We start from the raw sequence: 24,577 nt of genomic DNA, 5'->3' as shown, positions 1-24,577 counted from the left end.
GTGTTCATCAGTGAGGCGACTCCTGTGTGACGTTTTGTTAATTTTCATCACAGAGAACAGCTGCTCGCACAGATATGTGCTGCCAAACATGGACAGGATTCGAGCCGCATGTTGGCGGAGCTGCGGCATCGCTTCAGGAATGAAGCGAGTGAACTGTGCTGGCCCTGCAGTGTCGTACTTTGCCTTCAGTGTCCCGTTACATTGCAGTTCTATCAGCTCCATCTGCATTTCTACAGGTGCGGTTACCACATCGACTGCAAATGGGTTGCGAAGCAGCTCGAAGTTACTTTTCTGTGCCTCAAAGTCACTGAAGCGCCGTGCGAACTCAGTGCGCAGCGCGCTGAGTTTTTCAGCAAAGGTGGCATTTGGGAAAACTGTGGCACTTTCTTGGTTCCGTATTACTTGGCAACAGGGAAAGTGAGACAAGTTGCATTGGTGCATTTGTGTCTCCCATAAGCGCAGCTTCACTTGAAATGCCTTCACTGCATCATGCATATCGGTTATTATGTGCTCCCGTCCCTGGAGTTGAAGGTTTAAAGCGCTAAGATGCGACGTTATGTCAGCCAGGAACGCCAACTCACATTTCCACTTTTCATCCCGCAGAACTGTGCAGTCTTTCCCCTTACTGTCCATGAACTGGCAGATTTCCTCTCGCAGCTCAAAGTGTCTTTTGAGAACTTTTCCCCGACTTAGCCACCGGACCTCCGTATGATATGGCATATCGCCAAACTCGCTATCTATTTCCCGCAGAAAAGACTGGAATTGGCGGTGATTTAAACCGTGGGCTCTGATAAAGTTGACGGTTTGTGTTACAGTGTTCATCACATGATCCATTTTTAGGACTTTAGCACTCAGCGATTCCTGGTGTATGATGCAGTGATACACTGTCAACTCACCGGCACAGTTCTCCTCCCGCATCTTTGAGCGCATCCTTCCCACCAGTCCATTTTTTTCACCACACATAGCAGGTGCGCCATCTGTTGTAAGTCCAACGAGTTTTTCCCACGGCAGTTTCATGTCGGTTACACTTTGAAATACATTTCCAAAGATGTCTTCTCCTTTCGTTGTCCCGTGCATCGATTTAATGTCCAGTATTTCCTCTGTTACGCACAAATTGGAATCCACACCACGGATAAATATCGCCAGCTGTGCAGTGTCAGTCGCGTCAGTAGTTTCATCCACGGCAAGGGAGTATGCAACAAAATCTTTTGCTCTTTCAATCAACTGTGTTTTCAAATCAGTCGCCATCTCACAAACCCGATTAGCAACAGTGTTTCTGCTGAGGCTTACATTTGCAAACGCTCGCGTTTTATCTGGACAAAGGACGTCGCACACTTTCATCATACAATTCTTTACGAATTCCCCCTCGGTAAACGGCCGTCCTGATTTGGCGATCTCTTCGGCCACAATGAAACTTGCTTTCACAGCAGCTTCACTTTGTGATTTTGCTTTGGTGAAAAACGTCTGCTGGGATGTCAAATTCTTCTTCAACTCCTCTACCTTTTGTAGCTTCTGTCCTGCGCTCAGGTTTTTGAATTTGTTCTCATGTTTCGTCTCGTAGTGCCGTCTTAGGTTATACTCCTTCATTACAGCGATATTACTCCCGCAAAGGAGACACACTGGTTTACCTGCAATTTCAGTAAACATATACTCATTCTCCCACCGGCTTTGAAAGCCTCGGTTTTCAGAATCAGTTTTTCTCTTGACCATTGTTGGGGTCTAGCTTTGATTTGAGATTAGCGTTGTATACATCAACAGACCGCGAACTTGAACCGCGGCTTGCCGTTGGCGGCAATTGCACTGCATCATGGGATTTGTAGTGTGTGTTATTGGGGCGTCATATCACAGGGCCATTAAAAACAGATATATAAAACGATTTCGCGGGCCGGATATAATTGTATGGCGGGCCGGATGTGGCCCGCGGGCCTTGAGTTTGACACATGTGCTGTAAGGTAAGTAACCGTCCTTTGTAAATGCTAGGTGTTACTGTTACAGTCAGCAGAGATGCTCAAATTAGATCCTCCTTGCTTGAAGAGGGAGGGGGCTATAGGTAGAATATTGTCCACGAGAAGATCCTAAGTTTGGAATCGGCTTCCCCCCATACCCTTTTGATCTGATACAGAAACCCCATTTGTTGCCCTTCCAGGCATGCTGCAAAGTGTATCTATTTGCAAAGGCTCTTGAAGAGAGAGGGGCATAATCAGAGTTGAGGCCTACGGGAGGGTGGGAAATTTGAGGGAGTTTTTGGTGTTGGTTGCTCATTTGTTGACAGGTTAACAATAAGCTGTTAATTCTATAGCTTGTTCTTATAAGTGTAGGCCAGACAGCTAGGGTAGATTCTCCTGTGGCCCAGCTCAGCTTGGCGCAGGGAGGTGTCCAGGAGCTGGTTGAGGCTCCCTAATCTTGTGCCATCCAGCCATCACATAAATTGGAGGAACTGCTGTAATTTATGCCTTTGGAAGATAGATATACTGGAGGTCCACCACCCGCACCCCAATGTCCCCCTTCCTCCCCTAATGTCTCCTATGCTGGAGATGGTGGGAGCGGGTGGCTGGTGCAGGAGGCAGCCATGCTACGAGAACTATTGCTGTATGCCAGGGGAATTCTCTGCTAATCACCTCTGGCCAGAATGCTGCCCTTTTGCACTGTCTTCAGGGTGTCCTGGAGATTCTTAGGGTTTCAGAATAGGTTCCTTTTTAATTTTTTTTAATATTTTTTGTAAATTTAAACAGCACAACATATTTCCTCGCAAGTTTTCTATCTGGCAACTGAAAATACCATCAGCAATTTTGCTTGTGTTTCACTGCTGGTAAAACCAAGGGCTTGGCTATGTTTAGCTGCAATCACAATCCAAAACTTAAAATTTTCATTATGCATACTTTTTAATATCTAATTTACAGACTTTATGATAGGCCTATTTGCTTTGTTATGTTACTGGCCTGTTGATCAATTACACTTCTCAATCTGACCATATGTTATTCTCTGCTTAAACTCTGTTTCAGTGATCAGATAGTTGCATGTTCATCAGCTACTTGTGCATATGCATTTATTTGGTTTCTACTGGTTTCTTAATGCGAACAGATTTGTATTTTATGGAATTTCAAAGCTCAATTTTCTTGATACTGATAACAAACAAAGGTGTGTCTGGAATTTATGTCTAAGGCAAAGGGTAAGATCATTGCAGTTATTGAAAACATTACCTGTAACAGAATCTTAAATGTTCATTGTAAAGACTGTAATCCTGCAATATTCTCCTACACTAATCTCAGTGCGGTTTACAGTTGGAGAAAAGCTGAGCTATAAATACTGTACTATTGAGCGGCAGCCTAAGTAAGATTCCTCAGTTATTTTCTCTTTGTCCTGAAGGCAGCAACCTCATCTGGCTAAATTTGGAATTTAGCAGGCAGATTATCTGGATGAATCTCCTCTTTACATCAGACAGACCCTCATTTTATCTAGTGAGGATTAGCACTAACTCCCCTTTGCACAGATAAGTTATATTTCAAAATGGTTGCTCCAACCTCCTAAATTATTAGGGCCGATTTGGTGACTTAGGGGATTTTACTTTGTCTCCCTGATGTATTCTCACCAATCTGAAAGGGTATTTGCTTTACTTCTCTGGGCTGACTACATAGCAGCCTTGGGGTGTATATTATGCTTCCCAACCTGTTGATGGATGGAGAACTGGGCAAGAACATAACTAACCAGTGTATCCTCAACTCTCTGTTTTCAAGGTAAGGCTAAGCAGCTCTTTGTTGAAAACAGCAATCAGGGATTGCTTCATCTCTCTTCTTTATCTCTTAACTTCTTGGTGCCAGCTGTTTCTGTGCATCTATTGCCAGCAGAAGAATCTGACTTCCAGGATTATTAATATCATTTGGGCATTAGGCATTTGAACAGTGTTTTCTCCTTGCCTGAGTAATAGATTTGATGAAGTAGTTAGGACTCCCAACATCATACTTGTGAAGGGTAGTGTTTCACTTCTGCACATTTCTAATGTTCCTCTCATCTTCTGTCAGCCTCTCATGTTTGACTGTTTAAGAGCCATCAGCTTTTCTGGTTCAAATCCCACTCCTGATGGCTGCATATTTTAGCCACTGTCCTAGCTGAAGAGGACTGGATTCTTCCCCTCTTCCCTTTCCCTCTCACCCCTGAACCTGCAGTATTGCTTTATAATCTCTGTAAATTTAGGTTTGTGTACATTTGTACATACTTGATATAAATAAGAATTTTTTTTTGTCCAGACTTTTCTACTAATATTTTCACATTTCTGAGTAAAATATTTTCCATGGCCACATATCTCTTATATGAATGCTGATAGTGCTCTCTTTAAAAACAAAACAAAAACAAAACTTGGAAGTTACTAGTGCTTTAGATTTTCAAAGCACCATATGACTATTAGTTAATTAATCAAAAAACCTCTGTGAGGTAGGATTTGTTATCCCCCTTTTACAGCTGGAAAAAATGAGGGAGAAGTGGCTTTCCCATAGCCATGCAGGGAGTCCATGACAGAGCAGGGCTTGGTATTCGGGAATGTGTGGTACCCAGTTCCTCGGGATGGCCTGAAATCAAACTGTGATTTGGGGAGGAGTTCCTCGGCAAAGGGGAGAAGGCGGTTTAATAAGATCCAGGCAAGGATCTTCCCTGCACTGAAGAGGAGGACAATACCTCCAGTTCCTGCACAAAGATTTGTCCCCTTTCTTGAATATTGTAACAGTGTTGGCGATTTTAAAGTCAGGTGGAATTTCTTCGCAGGTCCAGATTTTATCGAGGAGTTTGCAAAGTTTGTGCTGGAGCATTGTTCCACCAGCTTTAAAAACCTCAGCTAGGATGACAGAACAAGGAGTAATGGTCTCAAGTTGCAGTGGGGGAGGTTTAGGTTGGATATTAAGAAAAACTTTTTCACTAGGAGGGTGGTAAAGCACTGGAACAGGTTACCTAGGGAGTTGGTGGAATCTCCTTCCTTAGAGGTTTTTAAGGTCAGGCTTGACAAAGCCCTGGCTGGGATGATTTAGTTGGGGATTGGTCCTGCTCTGAGCAGGGGGTTGGACTAGATGAGCTCCTGAGGTCCCTTCCAACTCTGATATTCTATGATGCCATCTGGGCCCAGTGTCTTGTGATTTTTTTGTCTGGATAATGGCACACCGGACTTCCTCAGGAGATGGAGTATCAGCAAGGTGTTCCATTGTTGAGCATTGTGGAATAGACTCGATGGTGTCTTCAGAGACCATGGATTCGCGGTTTGGTAGGCTCCTTCCAGCGTTGTTTAATGATGGCATTGTCCTTCAGGAGGGTGGAGCCATCCTGGGAACATAAGGGGGTTGGGCCTTTGGAGATGGTTGAAAGAAGCTTCTCATGTCATCCTGGTCTACAAAACCCTGGACCTCAGAAGCCTTCTCTTGCTACTACTTATTTTTGATGTCACATAGCCTCCTTTGGACTTCAGCTTTGAGCGGTGATAAGACTCATGTTTTCGTTGGTCAGTGGAATCATTTTGCCAGTTACAGAATGCAATTCTTTTCTGTTGAATTAATGCTAGGATTTCCTTGTTTTCATCAAACCAGTCTTGGTACCAATGAATGGAATATCCTATAGTTTCAGCACATGCACTGTGAATGGTATTTTTAAGGTGATCCCAGTGCTCTTGAGTGTCAATTATGTTATCAGGCAAGTTAGAGAGTTTCTCAGACAGATATTGCTGGAACATCTTGCAGCTGACTTGATCTTGAAGTGCTTTGATGTTATACTGCTTTTGCTTAGTTTTTGGGTGTTTGCTGTGTGGTGAAGCGAACTGCAGGTACATGATTGATCTTACTCATTGATGGTCTGTCCAACAGTGATCTGTATCTCTCATGGTTCGTGTTATACAGACAGCAGTGTAATATCGGGCTCTGACTATAACATAGTCAAGGAGGTGCCAGTGTTTGAACCGAAGATGTTTCCAGGTGGTCTTAAATTTGTTACTCTGCCTAAAGATGGTATTTGTGATGAGCAGGTTTACATTTCCCACCCCTTCTTTGCCTATTGTGCCACTCCAGAGTTGGGAGTCTCGTTTGACTCTGGCATTGATCCTCTTGGGAGATTTGAGTTTGTCTGCCTTAGGTGTAGCCATGAGGACTCCATTGAGAGCACTATAAAACTGCTCCTTGTTGTCTTCTCATCATCAAGTGTTTGGGTGTATGCACTGGTGACTGTGGCATATTGGTTGTTGCTGAGCTTGAGCCAAAGAGTCATGAGACACTCATTGATCCCCATAGGAAGCTCCAAAAGCCGACTGGCGATCTTATTTTTGATGGCAAAGCCAATCCCATGAATGCGTCTCTCTTCAGGTGGCTTTCCTTTCCAAAAGAAGGTATAGCCACCTCCATCCTCTTGTAATTGGCCTTCATCGGCCTGGGGCGTCTCACTAAGAGTTGCAATGTCAATGTTGAGTCTTGCCAGTTCTCTGGCAGTTATGGCAGTTCTTCTTTCTGGGCATTCACTGTGCTGAGAGTTCATAAGGGTGCGGATATTCCAGGTGGTGAAATTCATTGTCTTATATCTCTTGTTTCGGCCATGGAGTTGAATGATCCCACTAGATGATGCCATCCAGTTGGAAAAGTGTGAGACAGACTACGTTTGGGGCACTTTTTTTAGCCCCCTCCCCATTTGGGGTGAGAAGAGGGGATCCTAAAAAGACCTGCTCCATCACAGCCACTGCTGCCTGAAATGCACTTCTCTCTCATTCAAGCACAAGACGACCGTCGCACAGCTGCCACCTGCATGCAGATTTGTGACTAAAGACTACCAGAAATCACTGCACCTGTCTTCACTGCCACTCCTTTCTTCCCCACTGCTGGGCTTTGTGTGCGTGTGAGCCCTTTGACAGAGGTCTGCATGTGAAATCTTATAACGTGGGGAGACCGGTGCATGGGCAGTGACCACACGTGACTCGACAAGAGGAAAACCCTGACCCAGTGGCAAGGAGATCCAAGACAACCGGGGGTTTCCCTCCTGCTGCAGCCCTCATCCGCCTTCACAGCTGCAGAGTATTAAAAGGTCCTCTATATGCGCCAGATCACCGTTGGGATTTTGTGAAGTTTGGACCGCGGTTAGTCAGGAGCCTCACCTCAGACCTGCTTGCCAAGAGGGACCCTATCAGGAATATGAAAGCTCCGGACGATGTAGCTCCGAGGGTCTTTAGTACACACAAGCTCTCCAACACGACAAGGTTGTGGTCCATCAGAGAGGACCGCAACTGACATGATCTTCGTGGCACGACAGATTCAGGAGAAGTGCAGAAAGCAACACCAGGAACTGTTCATGGCATTCATCAATCTAACAAAGTCCTTTGACTCTGTCAATCGTGATGCTCGATGGAAGGTGCTGTGTAGGTTCCACAGAAATTCATTTCCATCATCATACTACTCTATGACGGGATGACTGCCACCATTCTGTGCAAAGCCTCAGAGACCGAACCATTCATCATTCGCACTGGTGTCAAGCAAGGCTGTGTCAGTGCTCCAACACTCTTCTCCATTTACCTTGCCATGATCCTGATTCTCATCCGTGACCACCTTCCTGATGGAATCGCGATTGAGTATCGTATGGATGGTCAACTCCTCACTCTCTGACGTCTCCAAACAAAATCTAAGATCACAAGAATTGGCATCACTGACCTTCCGTATGCAGATGACTGTCATTCTCGCACACTGCATGCTACCCTAAAACTTTTTGCAGATGCCTATCATGCCAGGGTGTCTCTCTCAACATCGGGAAAACCAGTGCCCTCAATGTTTAAGTGGTTATTGACTTTGGTGCAGAAACACAATACTACTCTTTTATTCTTGAACTGTATACCTTAATTTTGAAGAAGCAAAAAGGTAAGATGCACACAGAAAAGAACCAGAGTAAATTGCAAAGAAGAGAACAGAAATAAAGAGATAAATACACAGAAAGAAGAGACAGACTGAGAAGAGACTGTACTATACAGGAGGTCAGAGAAGATGATCTGGTGATACCTTCTGGCCTTAAACTTTATGACTCTATCAGACTTAGGAAGATTAAAAATGGACACGCAGAGAAAAAGGAAAAAGCACAACAGCAGTGGTCCAAATGCATTTGGTAACTTGGTCACCCACCTGAGTTTTTGGATTATGCAGGCAGCTCTAATAACTCTTCCAGTTGTAGTCTTCTAACCAAATAAAAATAAACTTAAAACAGTATAAAGTGACAAAACAAGTTCCGAGGTCCTGTGGCTTAAGTTTACAGAAGGCTGGGTTTTGTTATTATGACTAAGATATTTGAACCAGATTCTCTTGTGGGTACCAGTCCCTGTGACAGCACAGAGGAACCAGAAAGCAGATCCATTTGGCCATATGGGAATTCACCTAGCGTATAGGAGATGCAGAGCTGCCATGCCTGGCTCCTGCATTCCTTCCCTCCCCCCCTCCCCATTCCCCCTGGAGCTTGGACCTATGTTGTCAAGTAGTGTAGGGTAGAACAGGCTGGGGTCATAAAGCCGCACAGGATCTGGCTCTTTGACCATAGATTCAATATGGACCAAAACTTTATTATTATTCATTGATATTAATATAATACCACCTAAAGGCCAAACAGGACCCCCACTGTGCTAGACAAACGGTTCTCAAACTGTGGGTAAGGCCCATAAAGTGGGTCATAACCCTGTTTTAATGGGGTTGCCAGGGCTGGTGTTAGACTTGCTGGGGCCAAAGCCAAAGTCTGAGCCCCACCGCCTGGGGTTGAAGCCAAAGCCTGAGTCTCCTTGCCCAAGGCCGAAGCCCCTGTGCGGGGTAGCAGGGGTAGCAGGATTGGGCTTCGGCTTTGCCCCCCACACACACACACCCCACACAAAGCTCAGGCTTTGGTTCCCTCTTCTGGGGTTGTGTAGTAACTTTTTTTTGTCAGAAGTGGGTTGCAGTGCAGTGAAGTTTGAGAACCCCTGGGCTAGACACTGTACAAACAATCTCTGCCCCGAAGAGCTTTCAGCCTAACAAAATACACATGACAGCTGGATGAGACAAACAAGCAGACTGGGGAAACAAAAATAATTGGATGTGCACAGTTCTTAGTCAACTCGAATACTGTAGATTCTGTGACAGAATTGGAGCTGCTCCGTAATAATTTATGAATACTGTATATTGACCTAGTTATTGGAATGGTCACTGTAAGAATATTAGAGACAAGGTAAGTGAAGTAATATCTTTTATTGGTCCAAGAGACTGAGACACAGGGACACTGGGATATCTGACGAAGTTAGGCCTGCCTAGATTATCATCAGGGATGGTAAGGCAGACATAGAATCATAGAATATCAGAGTTGGAAGGGACCTCAAGAGGTCATCTAGTCCAACCCCCTGCTCAAAGCAGGACCAATTCCCAGCTAAATCATCCCAGCCAGGGCTTTGTCAAGCCGGGCCTTAAAAACCTCCAAGGAAGGAGACTCCACCACCTCCCTAGGTAACGCATTCCAGTGTTTCACCACCCTCCTAGTGAAATAGTTTTTCCTGATATCCAACCTGGACCTCCCCCACTGCAACTTGAGACCATTGCTCCTTGTTCTGTCATCTGCCACCACTGAGAACAGCCGAGCTCCATCCTCTTTGGAACCCCCCTTCAGGTAGTTGAAGGCTGCTATCAAATCCCCCCTCATTCTTCTCTTCTGGAGACTAAACAATCCCAGTTCTCTCAGCCTCTCCTCATAAGTCATGTGCTCCAGACCCCTAATCATTTTTGTTGCCCTCCGCTGGACTCTTTCCAATTTTTCCACATCCTTCTTGTAGTGTGGGGACCAAAACTGGACACAGTATTCCAGATGAGGCCTCACCAATGTCGAATAAAGGGGAACGATCACGTTCCTCGATCTGCTGGCAATGCCCCTACTTATACAGCCCAAAATGCCGTTAGCCTTCTTGGCAACAAGAGCACACTGTTGACTCATATCCAGCTTCTCGTCCACTGTGACCCCTAGGTCCTTTTCAGCAGAACTGCTACCTAGCCATTCGGTCCCTAGTCTGTAGCAGTGCATGGGATTCTTCCGTCCTAAGTGCAGGACTCTGCACTTGTCCTTGTTGAACCTCATCAGGTTTTTTTCTGCCCAATCCTCTAATTTGTCTAGGTCCCTCTGTATCCGATCCCTACCCTCTAGTGTATCTACCACGCCTCCTAGTTTAGTGTCATCTGCAAACTTGCTGAGAGTGCAGTCCACACCATCCTCCAGATCATTAATAAAGATATTAAACAAAACCGGCCCCAGGACCGACCCTTGGGGCACTCCACTTGAAACCGGCTGCCAACTAGACATGGAGCCATTGATCACTACCCGTTGAGCCCGACGATCTAGCCAGCTTTCTATCCACCTTACAGTCCATTCATCCAGCCCATACTTCTTTAACTTGGTGGCAAGAATACTGTGGGAGACAGTATCAAAAGCTTTGCTAAAGTCAAGAAATAACACATCCACTGCTTTCCCCTCATCCACAGAGCCAGTTATCTCATCATAGAAGGCAATTAGGTTAGTCAGGCACGACTTCCCCTTCGTGAATCCATGCTGACTGTTCCTGATCACTTTCCTCTCCTCTAAATGTTTCATAATTGATTCCTTGAGGACCTGCTCCATGATTTTTCCAGGGACTGAGGTGAGGCTGACTGGCCTGTAGTTCCCCGGATCCTCCTTCTTCCCTTTTTTAAAGATGGGCACTACATTAGCCTTTTTCCAGTCATCTGGGACCTCCCCCGATCGCCATGAGTTTTCAAAAATAATGGCTAATGGCTCTGCAATCTCACCCGCCAACTCCTTTAGCACCCTCGGATGCAGCGCATCCGGCCCCATGGACTTGTGCACGTCCAGTTTTTCTAAATAGTCCCGAACCACTTCTTTCTCCACAGAGGGTTGGTCACCTTCTCCCCATGCTGTACTGCCCAGTGCAGCAATCTGGGAGCTGACCTTGTGCGTGAAGACAGAGGCAAAAAAAATCATTGAGTACATTAGCTTTTTCCACATCCTCGGTCACTAGGTTGCCTCCTTCATTCAGTAAGGGGCCCACACTTTCCTTGATTTTCTTCTTGTTGCTAACATACCTGAAGAAACCCTTCTTGTTACTCTTAACATCTCTTGCTAACTGCAACTCCAAGTGTGATTTGGCCTTCCTGATTTCACTCCTGCACGCCTGAGCAATATTTTTATACTCCTCCCTGGTCATTTGTCCAATCTTCCACTCCTTATAAGCCTCTTTTTTGCGTTTAAGATCAGCATGGATTTCACTGTTTAGCCAAGCTGGTCGCCTGCCATATTTACTATTCTTTCTACACATCGGGATGGTTTGTTCCTGCAACCTCAATAAGGATTCTTTAAAATACAGCCAGCTCTCCTGGACCCCTTTGCCCTTCATGTTATTCTCCCAGGGGATCCTGCCCATCTGTTCCCTGAGGGAGTCAAAGTCTGCTTTTCTGAAGTCCAGGGTCCGTATTCTGCTGCTCTCCTTTCTTCCTTGTGTCAGGATCCTGAACTCGACCATCTCATGGTCACTGCCTCCCAGGTTCCCATCCACTTTTGCTTCCCCTACTAGTTCTTCCCTGTTTGTGAGCAGCAGGTCAAGAAAAGCTTTGCCCCTAGTTGGTTCCTCCAGCACTTGCACCAGGAAATTGTCCCCTACACTTTCCAAAAATTTCCTGGATTGCCTGTGCACCGCTGTATTGCTCTCCCAGCAGATATCAGGGTGATTAAAGTCTCCCATGAGAACCAGGGCCTGTGATCTAGCAACTTCTGCTAGTTGCCAGAAGAAAGCCTCGTCCACCTCATCCCCCTGGTCTGGTGGTCTATAGCAGACTCCAACCACGACATCACCCTTGTTGCTCACACTTCTCAACTTTATCCAGAGACTCTCAGGTTTTTCTGCAGTATCATACCGGAGCTCTGAGCAGTCATACTCCTCTCTTACATACAACGCAACTCCCCCACCTTTTCTGCCCTGCCTGTCCTTCCTGAACAGTTTATATCCATCCATGACAGTACTCCAGTCATGTGAGTTATCCCACCAAGTCTCTGTTATTCCAATCACATCATAGTTCCCTGACTGTGCCAGGACTTCCAGTTCTCCCTGCTTGTTTCCCAGGCTTCTTGCATTTGTGTATAGGCACTTAAGATAACTCAACGATCGTCCCTCTTTCTCAGCATGAGACAGGAGTCCTCCCCTGTTGCGCTCTCCTGCTTGTGCTTCCTCCCAGGATCCCATTTCCCCACTTACCTCAGGGCTTTGGTCTCCTTCCCCCGGTGAACCTAGTTTAAAGCCCTCCTCACTAGGTTAGCCAGCCTGCTGGCGAAGATGCTCTTCCCTCTCTTCGTTAGGTGGAGCCCGTCTCTGCCTAGCACTCCTTCTTCTTGGAACACCATCCCATGGTCGAAGAATCCAAAGCCTTCTCTCCGACACCACCTGCGTAGCCATTCGTTGACTTCCACGATTCGACGGTCTCTACCCCGGCCTTTTCCTTGCACAGGGAGGATGGACGAGAACACCACTTGCGCCTCAAACTCCTTTATCCTTCTTCCCAGAGCCACGTAGTCTGCAGTGATCCGCTCAAGGTCATTCTTGGCAGTATCATTGGTGCCCACGTGGAGAAGCAGGAAGGGGTAGCGATCCGAGGGCTTGATGAGTCTCGGCAGTCTCTCCGTCACATCGTGTCAACTATTTTAAAATTCTTTTTCTCTAAGTACTTTGTTCCCACAGATTAAAATAAACAATAATTTTGTGTTGAGGACTGTTTTGTCACAAATTCACACTGGTCACACATTCCTAAAGGGAAGAACTGCAGGTGCCAGAACTCGCTCTGACCTGCTCGGTAACCACAACTGACGGACTGGATACTATAGCCCAGAGTTTGGTCTAAGAGTGGGAAAACTACGGAATTGCATCACAGGCTAGTTGAAGGCACCTTATGGGGTGCACTCAGAGAGACCAGAAAGGGAACAGAAGTGTAGCTAACCTTGTAACTGACAGATACATAGCAAGAAAAATACAGACACAAAACAGATATTTGCCACTGATTGCAGCTCAGGCCCAACAATTCAATCATTCATTTAACTGCTGCTCGCTTCTTACTCTACACACAGACCAGAAACAGCAGTGGCTCAGAAACATCATTTTGGACAGTGGTTCTCAAACGTTTGTACTGGTGACCCCTTTCACATAGCAAGGAATGCGACCCGCCACATAAATTAAAAATATGTTTTTATATATTTAACACCATTATAAATGCTGAAGGCAAAGTAGGGTTTGGGGTGAAGGTTGACAGCTCGCGACCCCCCCCCGTGTAATAACCTCATGGCCCCCTGAGGGGTACCGCCCCCCAGTTTGAGAACCCCTGATTTTGAACCTTTGTGGGTTATTTTTCATAAAACTAATAATGTTCTTGCACTGCATTTGTTGTGAATGGAGAACCATTTACTTTATTTCAAGTTAACTTTTTTTTGCCTGGGAATAACAAATTACACTTGGGCAAACATTTCATATCAAATCTAACTAGCATTTCTTTTGTCTGCAGATGACTTAATTGCCTCATAGCCTATTGTACATTCTTTGCGCTTGTTACTTAAGAGCGGCCATTCCAAGTTGGCAGCCTCAAGCACAAGAAAGAGACAAGTTATTACCATAACTGGGGGAAGCTCTTGGGGTTTCGTTCGGTGCATGAATTTCATTGTTTGTGATTGTCTTGTCTCCTTCAGATTAATTAATGCACTATGTTATATACCTAGTCTCACTCTGTACTATGGTCTGTATGAGTAAAATTGTTGAGATTCAGAGGGTGTAAAGCACTATGCTCTCTCAGATTGGGACTGAAGGTAGAGAGTTCATCCTGTATCTAAAAGTACCAGTTGCTGGTTAGTGGTCAGCTTTGAGAATCTTCTTGGAAAATCCCTCTGCAATACCACTACACTCAGACTCCTCTAAGCGCTTACACAGTGGAGAACCTACTAGGGAAACCACCTGAGTTTGGAAGGAAGTGTAACATTGCACAAGTTAAAAAAGACAAGCAAACAAACTTGGCAACTGGGCTATGATAATAAATCAGTTAATAAAATGTATGTTTCTTTACTCCCAACTGTAAAAAAAGGGATTGGCAACATTTAGATTTAAAGACTATTACTTAAGGACTTCTTTTGTGCTTTGTGTGCAGGTATATGTCTCGAGTCCATGGTATGCATCCAAAAGAGACCACACGTCAGTTGAGCTTAGCAGTGAAGGATGGTCTTATTGTTGAAACCCTGACTGTGGGATGTAAGGGATCAAAAGCTGGTATTGAACAAGAAGGATACTGGTTGCCAGGAGATGAGATTGTGAGTATAATATCTAGAAGAAATTAAATGTTTCCTGGTATGTTGACATGGAGCCTATTTGAATTTCCATTAACAGTTATTTATAGATGATCTATTGATGTCACTTGTGAACAATGAAATAATGTTTCACAAACACAGTTTTACTGTTTAAATATTGCACTGAAAAAAACATTTTTTTTTAAGTCCTCCCAGTTCCATAGAAATCCTGCCTTGTAGGGCTCTGCATCTGCTGCCATGGAACACTGTCTATGGCTTTAGACAGGTTTGCTCATTTACTCCTCTCTGTGACATAACTTCACCTCTCCTATGGTCATATGTGGAGATTTTCAACACAGATTTTCACTTTGACTCCTCTGACATCTTCAGAGATCCAGAATGATCCTTAAAGGAATATATCTTTTTAAAAGATGGTATTTTAAAAGGAGAGTGTTGATTTGAGGGTGTTTGAATCTGAGGGGAAAAAATTAACTCTTTTGGGGGGAAAATTGTATTTATATACCCCCAAGCCAACCCCCAAAATAATACAACAATAACAAAATCTGTGTTATACCAGATGCCTGGAAACAGTCTGGAAATCTATCGTGGTATACTTTAGCTATAAGCCTCCAAAAATGGCTCAGGAAATGTATACGGTGACTAAATCTTATTAATCAGGTTGAAAGAGTAGCTTGGCTGTTCATAATATTTCTAAATTCCTGCCTAAAAAATTGCTGTGTTTTTAAAGAGAGGATGGTAAATATGTAGGTGCAAAATGTGAGATACATGCTGTTGTTAACTGTTATTCTGAATACCTTTCTTTTTATTTATTAGCAATGAAGTAGCTTTAAAAAATATCAAAAGTCTCACAATGGCCACTGTCTTCATGGTTCATTCAAACAATTCTGGTACTTCTGCTACTTCAGTAGCAACAACTAATTAACAAAAACTGGACCCAATCATGCAAGCCCCCTCATGCAAACTCACAACAGGTCATTGGAGTTTCATACAAATGCTCTATCTTCACTGCAGAGTTAAGGCAAGTTATCTACACTTGAGTTAGTCAAATGAGAGTGGCCACCCTGCAAAATAACACTGGAACTGCCCAGAGTGATTGAATTAGCAGCACAGAGTGTTTGTGTTTACAGCTGATGGGTTGTGCTAACTCCAGCTGTAGCTTATATCTCCTGACAGGTCAGCCAACCTGAGTTAAGGGTTTTGTGTGTGGATGGGACTTGAATTAAGGGCAACAATCAAGTTAACTCAGCAGTAAAGATAAGCCCTACAGAGGGCTTGTAGAAGCTATGTTGGCATGAAATGGAGCTACTGTATATATGTTGGAAGAATTATATACAAACAGAGCCATATTTGATACAAACAGAGCCATATTGATTTCTGTTCCAGACAAACAGAAATGTCTTAGCTGCAGAACCTGTAAATGGCTTAACATGCTAAACTCCGCTGACCTCACTAGAAACTGAGGGCAATCAGGCCTTGCAGTATCAGATTGTAACAACAGGCAGTGGTAAGAATAGCAGTAACACATAATATACATATAATAATACTTTCCTACATCACAGTGGTGTTGAGGATTATTTAGTTAAAAGGCTCTGAAGTCCCCAAATGAAAAGTGCTATATAAATGCAAAGTAAGCACATTATTTGTTATTAACAAGACTGAGTTTTCTTGCTTTTGTTGATTTAGGAAACATTTTGACATTAGTTTAAATCCTTAATGATAGTAGTTCCAGTGATTTGGTTACTGTCAATGGATAACACAATATGGAAACACAATTCTTTGCCGAAAAGAATTAACGATCAAATGTTAATTCAGTTAGGTAGTGTATTTTGTTCGTTCATATCCTGAAAAGATAGTGGTCTGGATCATCCTTGATGTATCACAGTGAAGTCAATGGAATTACACTAGAAATACATTTTGCTCTGTGATTCTAGATAAGGTTCTTAAAGATGATGTGCCACGCTTATTAAAAAGCCACACTCCTTTTACTGAAGATTTAAAGCAGTTAGTAAAAGTCATACACATTTTGTGAATTTTCTACAAATGGTTTTCATAGAGCCTATTCTTAATGCTTTAAATGTTAACTCTTTTCTACAGGGTTAACGAGTCTTAAGACCAAATTGGCCCATAGAGAGGGATTCTCTGTTAAAAAATAAATGTACATGTATTCATAAAGCCAAACAATACTATTCTTACCTTAAAATGGAGATGTGTTATTGGAAAAGGTCTGGTTTGTGCACTTGCCTGGCAACTGCAGCTCAGTTCACACCACTACAGTGGTTTGAAGTTGTTGTGTAGTGGCCAGATTCTCTGGTGGCGTTACTAGGGGAGACCCAACAACGGACTGTAGTGCTTTGTGCCATTTCACTGCTGTGCAGACAGTGGAAGCAGGAAGAAGGCAATGTTCTTGAAATGTCACTCTTTTTTTTATACTGGAGACTGGCTGGCTGATTGGGATCAGTTAATTGCTGCCTCCAGCAGATGGAGACAGCTCTCTTGGCTGGCTAAGCCTGTTTTTTCTGGTCCTCTTTTCTCAGAAATTGATACCTGCAAGAGTGACATGGCAAGAAATCATTTTGTCCTTTTCAGCCCTCTCTCCATACCTCCAGACCACTTCCCCTTACACCTTTTCCTTCTTGTCAGTGTGTGTTAGTTTAGTGGAGAGTGCTTTTGTGGGGGAGGCAGGTCGCTAGCCGTAGTGTTTCAAGCATATAATAGGAAACTGATATGATAGTAGTTCCAGTGATAGTAGTTCCACGAGATTTTCCTCATGCATCCAGTCTTGCTAACTCACTTCTAGGCTTTTCTGACATTTGCAATAATTATTGAAATCCTATATTTGTATCTGGAAAATAATGTTACTTATTCAAAGTGACTTCAGATAACTTTCAGTCTCAAGTAAGCCGGCACAAAATCAATTTCTTTAATCTCCCTCTGCTTTCTTTACCATCACTTTAACAGCTGCTATGACCAATTGCTGTAGCATTGTCAAAAGCCCTGAGATTTTCAAGGCAATTCTGAGAGTCTGAGGTAACCCACAAAAGACTGATCGTTAGGTCAAATGCGTGAGGCTAAGGTAGTATGATTTCTTGCCATGTCACACTTGCAGGGATCAATTTCTGAGAAAAGAGGACTCTAGTTCTGACCTGTTTTAAATGGCCTTGGATGAAGCAGAGACCATCCTACTTGCCAAGCCTATAGGAACTGCTTCAAGTTTTCGCAGTGAGCCAGCACTGGCAGTTCAAGCCTTCCTGTTGGACTGGCTATAACAGCCTGCACCTCCACTAATGTGCAAGTAATTCGTGTTACTGCTCTCTACAGAACGGGGCAGAATGGGATTGAGCCTGTTGTTCAGCAGGATGCAGTCTTCTTTAGACTCTCTTTCCTGATGCTAGATTGTAACTAGACTTCCCTCCACTTTGGGGCCAAGTTTAGTTCTCAGCTAAGTACAATTGTCCTTTTGGAGCTTAAATAGAGAATGTGAAAGCATAAGCCAACTCTTTGATTCAGGCAACCTTGGTTGCAGCATGGGTGTGCTTTCAGTTGCATGTGCCTCACTACCTTACTGACATGTCTAGAACTATTACTGTAGGCATGTTCTTATTCTTAGCCATTGGTCTGACTGGATGGTGGCCACGCGGGACAGGATCTTTTCTGGGGAGGGCCCACTTAGGATACAGTGTGTCACATGGCTGCTATCTGGTGGGGGTTGAAAGGAATTTCCTGTTTTGTCTAAGCCATCTCTGTTCTCTGGAATCTGAAGTCTTGGGTGGGACTGGCTGATTTGAAGCCAGATCTAGTCATGGAAATGGTGTCTGCAGCAGTCAATTTGTGGTGGAAACTTTCCATATGGCCTCCTACTTAAATGGGAAAGTAGAGATGTTCTTCATATTTGGTGACTTGGTAACTTGAAGTGTGGATGCACTCACTCACTTTTGGAACCTCAACTTAGCACGTATCTTTCACCTCCTTCCCCTGATTGGCAAAGCCTTTCGGAAAATTATGAAGTTCAGGCCAAGCGTCAAGTCAAGTTCAAGCCAAGAGGTCTAGGCTTCAGGAGCTGTTGAATCTCACTCTAGATCACTCTCTGTCTTTCCATCATGTAAGACCTTCTGACTCAATTTATTAGAGGGATCTCAGCCACATATGTCTAGTGTACCTGAAGAGAAAGAGATTTCCCAAGTAGGTGATTTCATGCTGTTGCAAATGCTGAACCCGGAGCATTTTCATGGACCTGTGTCGGGACAGGAAGTTAAATCCTTTTAGATGTGACATTCCTGACTTTACATGCCTTTGAGGATGGGCTGGTTAAAGGCTTGAACACCAGCTTCCAGAATATCCAAGCATCAGTCATTTTGGCCTTAAGAAGCATGGTAGAACTCTGTGAATTCCTACCTGATGGGTGAGATATTTTAGAATTGCTGATACACTAAAGCCAAGACCCACTCCCTTTTAGGCATGGAGGACCTTAGCATGGAGCTAACCACATACACAAGTGCTACTTCTGAACCCATGAGAGGGGTCTCAAGGAAAGCCTTCAGCATTAAAACTGCCTTTCCAGGGGCCATCCATGCTTCCAGTAAAGTGGGGGAATATAGAGACCTCCTGTGCAGGGATCCTCATCACGATATAGTACAGTAAAAAGAAAGCCGATTCTCCATTTCCTTTCCAGATTATTTCCCCTTTCCATTTGGTTCAAGAGCATTTCATTTCCTTATTGTTCCCATTCCCACAACACTGGAAAGAAAGTGCTTGCACACAATCACAACAGCCTCTAATGTTTCAGTGCCATGTTGGATTTGAGACTGTGTGAAGGAAGCACACACTGCTGGGAAGTTCTTCCTTCTATCATGAATAATTCTAGAACATCCATCTCTACCCCTTCAGCTAAAAGAGGAGGTGTTTTCTCTATAAAACTGTGTAAGACATCTCCTTGAGTATTTTACTGCTTTTCAGAGCTTTGGAAACTCTGCTTTTAGTAGGTCAATCCTGCATGGTGTAATTTGTTAGTGTCTCATTTCTTCTTGAAAATTGGTACCCACTCTGTCTGTCTTGGAGTTGGAGTCTGGTGTTGGAGTTCTCATATCCCATGGGTTGTCTGTGCTGGTTTGAGGGACTTTGGGAAATGATAGTTACGTGTTGATTTGAGAATAGATTTTTCAAACTGGTGCATAAGGGTGTAACCAGGTGACTTTGGTTGACATTAATGACTGTTACATGGCTCTGCCATTTATGTACTTGTTCTGAAAATGAGCATCTTGGTTTCTTCCTTTTCCTCTGTGCCAGTCCAGATACCTTACTCAGTTTTTACTATGTTTGTGGAGCTGTGACTCCATACATTTCTGGGAGTGATGTATCTTATGCTAGAGGTTGGGTGAAACCTTACTGAAGCTGGTGAATATAGCAGCTATCCTTGATTCAGGATAAATATAAAAAGTCGGGCTGTCAATCATTTGCAATTAACTCAAAAAATTAATCACAGCTTTAATCGCACTGTTAAACAATAAAATACCAATTGAAATTTATTAAATATTTTGGATGTTTTTCTACATTTTCAAATATATCAATTTCAGCTACAACACAGAATACAAAGTGTACAGTGCTCACTTTATATTATTTTTATTACAAATATTTGCACTGTAAAAATGATAAAAAGATAGTATTTTTCAATTCACCTCATACAAGCACTGTAGTACAATCTCTTTATCGTGAAAGTGCAACTTACAAATGTATATATATTTTTTGTTACATAACTGCACTCAAAAACAAAACAATGTAAAACGTTAGAGCCTACAAGTCCACTCAGTCCTAATTCTTGTTCAGCTAATCGCTAAGACAAATAAGTTTGTTTACATTTATGGGAGTTAATGCTGCCCGCTTCTTATTTACAGTATCACCTGAAAGTGAGAATAGGTATTCGCATGGCACTTCTGTAGCCAGCATTGCAAGGTATTTACATGCCAGGTATGCTAAATATTCATATGCCCCTTCATGCCTTTGCCACCATTCCGGAGGACATGCTTCCATGCTGATGATGTGCGATAAAAAAATAATGTGTTAATTAAATTTGTGACTGAACTCCTTGGGGGAGAATTGTATGTCTCCTGCTCTGTGTTACCCATGTTCTGCCATATATGTCATGTTATAGCAGTCTTGGATGATGACCCAGCATGTTGTTCGTTTTAACAACACTTTCACTGCAGATTTGACAAAATGCAAAGAAGGTACTAATGTGAGATTTCTAAAGATAGCTACAGCACTCGACCCAAGATTTAAGAATCTGAAGTGCCTTCCAAAATCTGAGAGAGATGAGGTGTGGAGCATGCTTTCAGAAGTCTTAAAAGAGCAACATTCCGATGCAGAAACTACAGAACCCAAACCACCAAAAAAGAAAATCAACCTTCTGCTGGTGGCATCTGACTCACATGATGAAAATGAACATTCATTGGTCCGCTCTGCTTTGGATCATTATTGAGCAGAATCCATCATCAGCATGGATGCATGTCCCCTGGAATGGTGGTTGAAGTATAAAGGGACATATGAATCTTTAGTGCATCTGGCGTGTAAATATCTTGCAACGCTGGCTACAACAGTGCCATGCAAATGCCTGTTCTCACTTTCAGGTGACATTGTAAACAAGAAGCGGACAGCATTGTCTCCTGCACATGTAAACAAACTTGTTTGTCTGAGTGATTGGCTGAACAAGAAGACTGATTGGACTTGTAGGCTCTAAAGTTTTACATTGTTTTATTCTTGAATGCAGTTTTTTTGTGCATAATTCTACATTTGTAAATTAAACTTTCATGGTAAAGAGATTGCACTATGGTACTTGCATTAAGTGAATTGAAAAATACTATTTTTTTTTAATTTTACAGTGCAAATATTTATAATAAAAATAAATATAAAGTGAACACTGTATACTTTGTATTCAGTGTTGAAATTGAAATCAATATATTTGAAAATGTGGAAAACATCCAAAAATATTTAAATAAATGGGTATTCTATTATTGTTCAACAGTGCGATTAATCGCGATTATTTTTTTAATCGCTTGACAGCCCTAATAAAAAGCAATTAAACTCCTTTATGAAGTAGATAGCTTGAACAATAGGAACTACCACCCAAAACTCAGGCCACATGCAAGACCAGTCAGGAATCTGAATTATGTGGATGGAGTAGGGGCTGAATGGGTGTTGTTTGAGGGAGCTGTGTGTATGAGGGAAAGCAGCAGAAACACCAGAGAAGCACACAAAGAAGGCAGCAAGGAATCTCCAGAGACAGCTAGAGAAGCACTTGTAGCATGATCTCAAAGAAAAGCCAAGGGAGAGAGCTTTTGGGTAGAGTGCTGGCTGGAAAGACGCTTAGACCTGCAAGCAAAGAAACTGTCTCCTCTTGTTTGATTCCTACTGTGTTTAGGGAAACAGACCTTCTTTTTAAATAAACAGGATTGTATCAAAGAAATACCTGACTCCATCATCAATTTCTCTTCATAATGGAAACAGTCAGCAAGACCCCTCAGTTTTACTAACTGCTTGGGTCAAAAGGGGTAGCAATAATTTGTATGGCTTGGGAAATCTATACCAGAGCAGGATCAACCAGCAGGGTCCCTTTCTAGGGAAGTTTCATCATTAGAGCTTTGTTTCCCCCCTCCCCTCATTCCATTTGCTGATTGAATCACTTATACCTGTTGTCTGAACTAACATTAAAGGACTTGGGGAAATCAAATTAACAGGTAAGCAATTACCAATGTTAATAAAATATACTGGTTATGTAAAGGAGAGGTGACCCCTTTTGATAAAATCTCTACAGAATGGGGTAACCACACATTTATTTTGTTATTACAGCTTCATATAAAAGCTTAGCACGAGAGTGATTATGACTAAATACTAGTTCTGTGCCTTTTGTATTAATTCACTGTTTTGTTTTATACACTTTTTGCTGTAATTATGACTGCTATTTCTCTTCCCTCACTAATATATGGAAGTGGTCTAATAGTTACAATGGTGATGCCTGGTTACTGTTAATTTTACTGTCAATATATACTACACTTCTCCTACTTAATGGTATGTTAATTATACTGCAGACTGACACATTATCCAAATTACAGATTACCTATTTCAGTTATAACTAAGTAAATCTCCTTTAGTAATGAACAGGCATTTCTCTCCCTTGTACATTTGCCTTATAATGAACATTTTCTTCATACACTGAAATTTATTCTCACCATGACAACAAATATATACTTTATTCAATAGAAAAGTCTAAGGCATGCTGACTCACTCTGTTCCCTTGAGTTTATCTATATTTAAAATGTCAAATGTTCTGGATAGCCTGACATTTTTTGTCCCATGTTATTTTTCTGGGGTGCAGGTGTAAATTTATGTATTTGCATTAAGAAAGACACCAAAACCTATGGAAGACAGAACACATGAAAGTGAATCTACCCTTTGGTTGTCCCTTGTGCCAAATTCTGCATGTTGCTGGGATTGCCTCCCTTCAAGGTGCTGAGCACACTCAAGTCCTGTTGACTTCAGTGCAAAGTCACCTTTATGATGTAGAATTCAATTGATTTTAATATAAAATATCAATGCAAGAGAGTAACAGAACACCACACCATCCCATCCAATTCTGCATAGCATAATATAATCTTTGCCTGTTAAATACAGCCTGCAATGTAGACATTTGCTATCCTCCTAATGCATGCATCTACAAGTCAAGGAACAGCTGAATAAAATGAGCTTATGTTATGTTATATCTAAGCTATGTAATTTTACTGCCAAATCAGCTCCCTCTTGGGGGCTGTGGCCAGTCACTGGGTGCCAGTAAACTAGTGAACTTGAGCAGTGGGGCAGCTGCTGGATGGGGATTCCCTTTTTCTGTTAGTGCAATGACCCAGGAGGTTTCCCTTGCTACTCATAAGAAAAAAATATATTGACAAATTGTGTACTTGCAGTGGAGTCCTGGTTCATTCCAAATGGCCCCCATGAATTTGTATCATCTTGTATTTCATAAGCAGATCAAAAGGACTATGAATGTTATTTGTAAAGCGACAGTACAACTGCTGCTAATACACAGTAAATAAGGCATTTCCCTAATTTGCCAAAGAATTGACACCAGTACAGTAAATTATATGATGTGACAGCCATGTTTTTCCCCATGCCCATTTGGTTTTCATATCTGAGTGCTCATTTTAGTTCCTCTAACATTTTTGGAGCTGTCAGAGGTTACATGCTGCTGGGTTTTGGGTTTTTTTGTTTTGTTTTGTTTTCTGTTTTTTGTTTTTTGTTTTTTTTCCCCTAAAGTAGTATAAGTGCATGGGACAGTTTTTGGTAGCACACTAAAATGTGATGAAAATGCTAATCGATAAGGTAGTATGCAAAATTTATAGGAGGAAATGTATGCAAACAGATGGTAGAAACGACTATATGATTTCCCCATCACCATGTTTGAATTACTTCTAGACTGTATATATCCTGATTATAAGATGGATTACAGTATAGATACCAAGATGTTTTGTTTTTTTATTTTGAAAGGCCTACAGTATGCAGCCTTTCTCCCGGACAACAGCAAAAAACAAGGTGAACAACTTTTGCACTATGTGGTCTTAAATTCTGTTATATTTTCTGTTATTTTCTGCTACATTTCTCTTTCATTAGGATAGTTTAGATTACTGCATCTTATTTTTAGAGTTATTTTATTTATCACACCATCATCATCCTTATCACTTCCAGATCTGAGTTTAGCCAAAACTGTGTACTTATCGTTTCATTTATTTTTCTCTGTGGCACTGGAAGTGGTTACTCACGTGTTAAACTTCAAGATGTATACTTGCAATGGTGGCCCTTTAATCAGTCATTTTCGTAGTGGGTGATGACACCTGGTGGTAAACTTTGTAAATGCAGACTTAGCTATGTTTGTTCTTGGCTCTATTTTAAGAACTTGTACCTGTTGTGACAAGAACATAGGCCGTCAGACTTTATTTAAATAACTCTAGTTTCCTGCAAGGGAAATATGTTGGGGGCCAGAATCTGCTTCCATTTACTGCCATACAAACCAACTGAAGAAAATGAGGTTTCACTGCTGTTAGAGGAGAATTTATTTGTGTAACTTGACTGTTGAAGCCAATAGTGTATTTTTCACAAGGGATATTTTGCCTTTTATTTATTTGTTTTTAAAATAATGAATACTGTGCATAAAAATGAGTTTTATTTTATAAATACATGCACCTTATGTACTTCAATTAACTGAAAATAC

General features: G+C 42.4%; 1 protein-coding gene across 9 annotated transcripts in view; it reads left to right on the top strand.

The window, feature by feature from the left end:
• ZMYND11 (zinc finger MYND-type containing 11) overlaps nt 1-24,577 on the top strand; it is a 163,362-nt gene that overhangs the window by 100,180 nt on the left and 38,605 nt on the right. For 5 of the 9 annotated variants that reach the window (XM_054021047.1, XM_054021050.1, XM_054021048.1 and 2 more), the window contains 2 exons: nt 14,172-14,331; nt 23,857-23,901. In XM_054021047.1, the coding sequence (XP_053877022.1) occupies nt 14,172-14,331; nt 23,857-23,901 (205 nt within the window). The remainder of the gene's footprint in view (nt 1-14,171; nt 14,332-23,856; nt 23,902-24,577) is intronic. The other 4 variants (XM_054021052.1, XM_054021054.1, XM_054021053.1 and 1 more) reach the window with 1 other exon arrangement.

Source organism: Malaclemys terrapin, chromosome 2, assembly GCF_027887155.1.
Source record: "Malaclemys terrapin pileata isolate rMalTer1 chromosome 2, rMalTer1.hap1, whole genome shotgun sequence".
NCBI classification, from domain to species: domain Eukaryota; kingdom Metazoa; phylum Chordata; order Testudines; family Emydidae; genus Malaclemys; species Malaclemys terrapin.
Note: the sequence above shows the minus strand (reverse complement) of the source record. Positions and strands in the feature narration are given on the sequence as shown.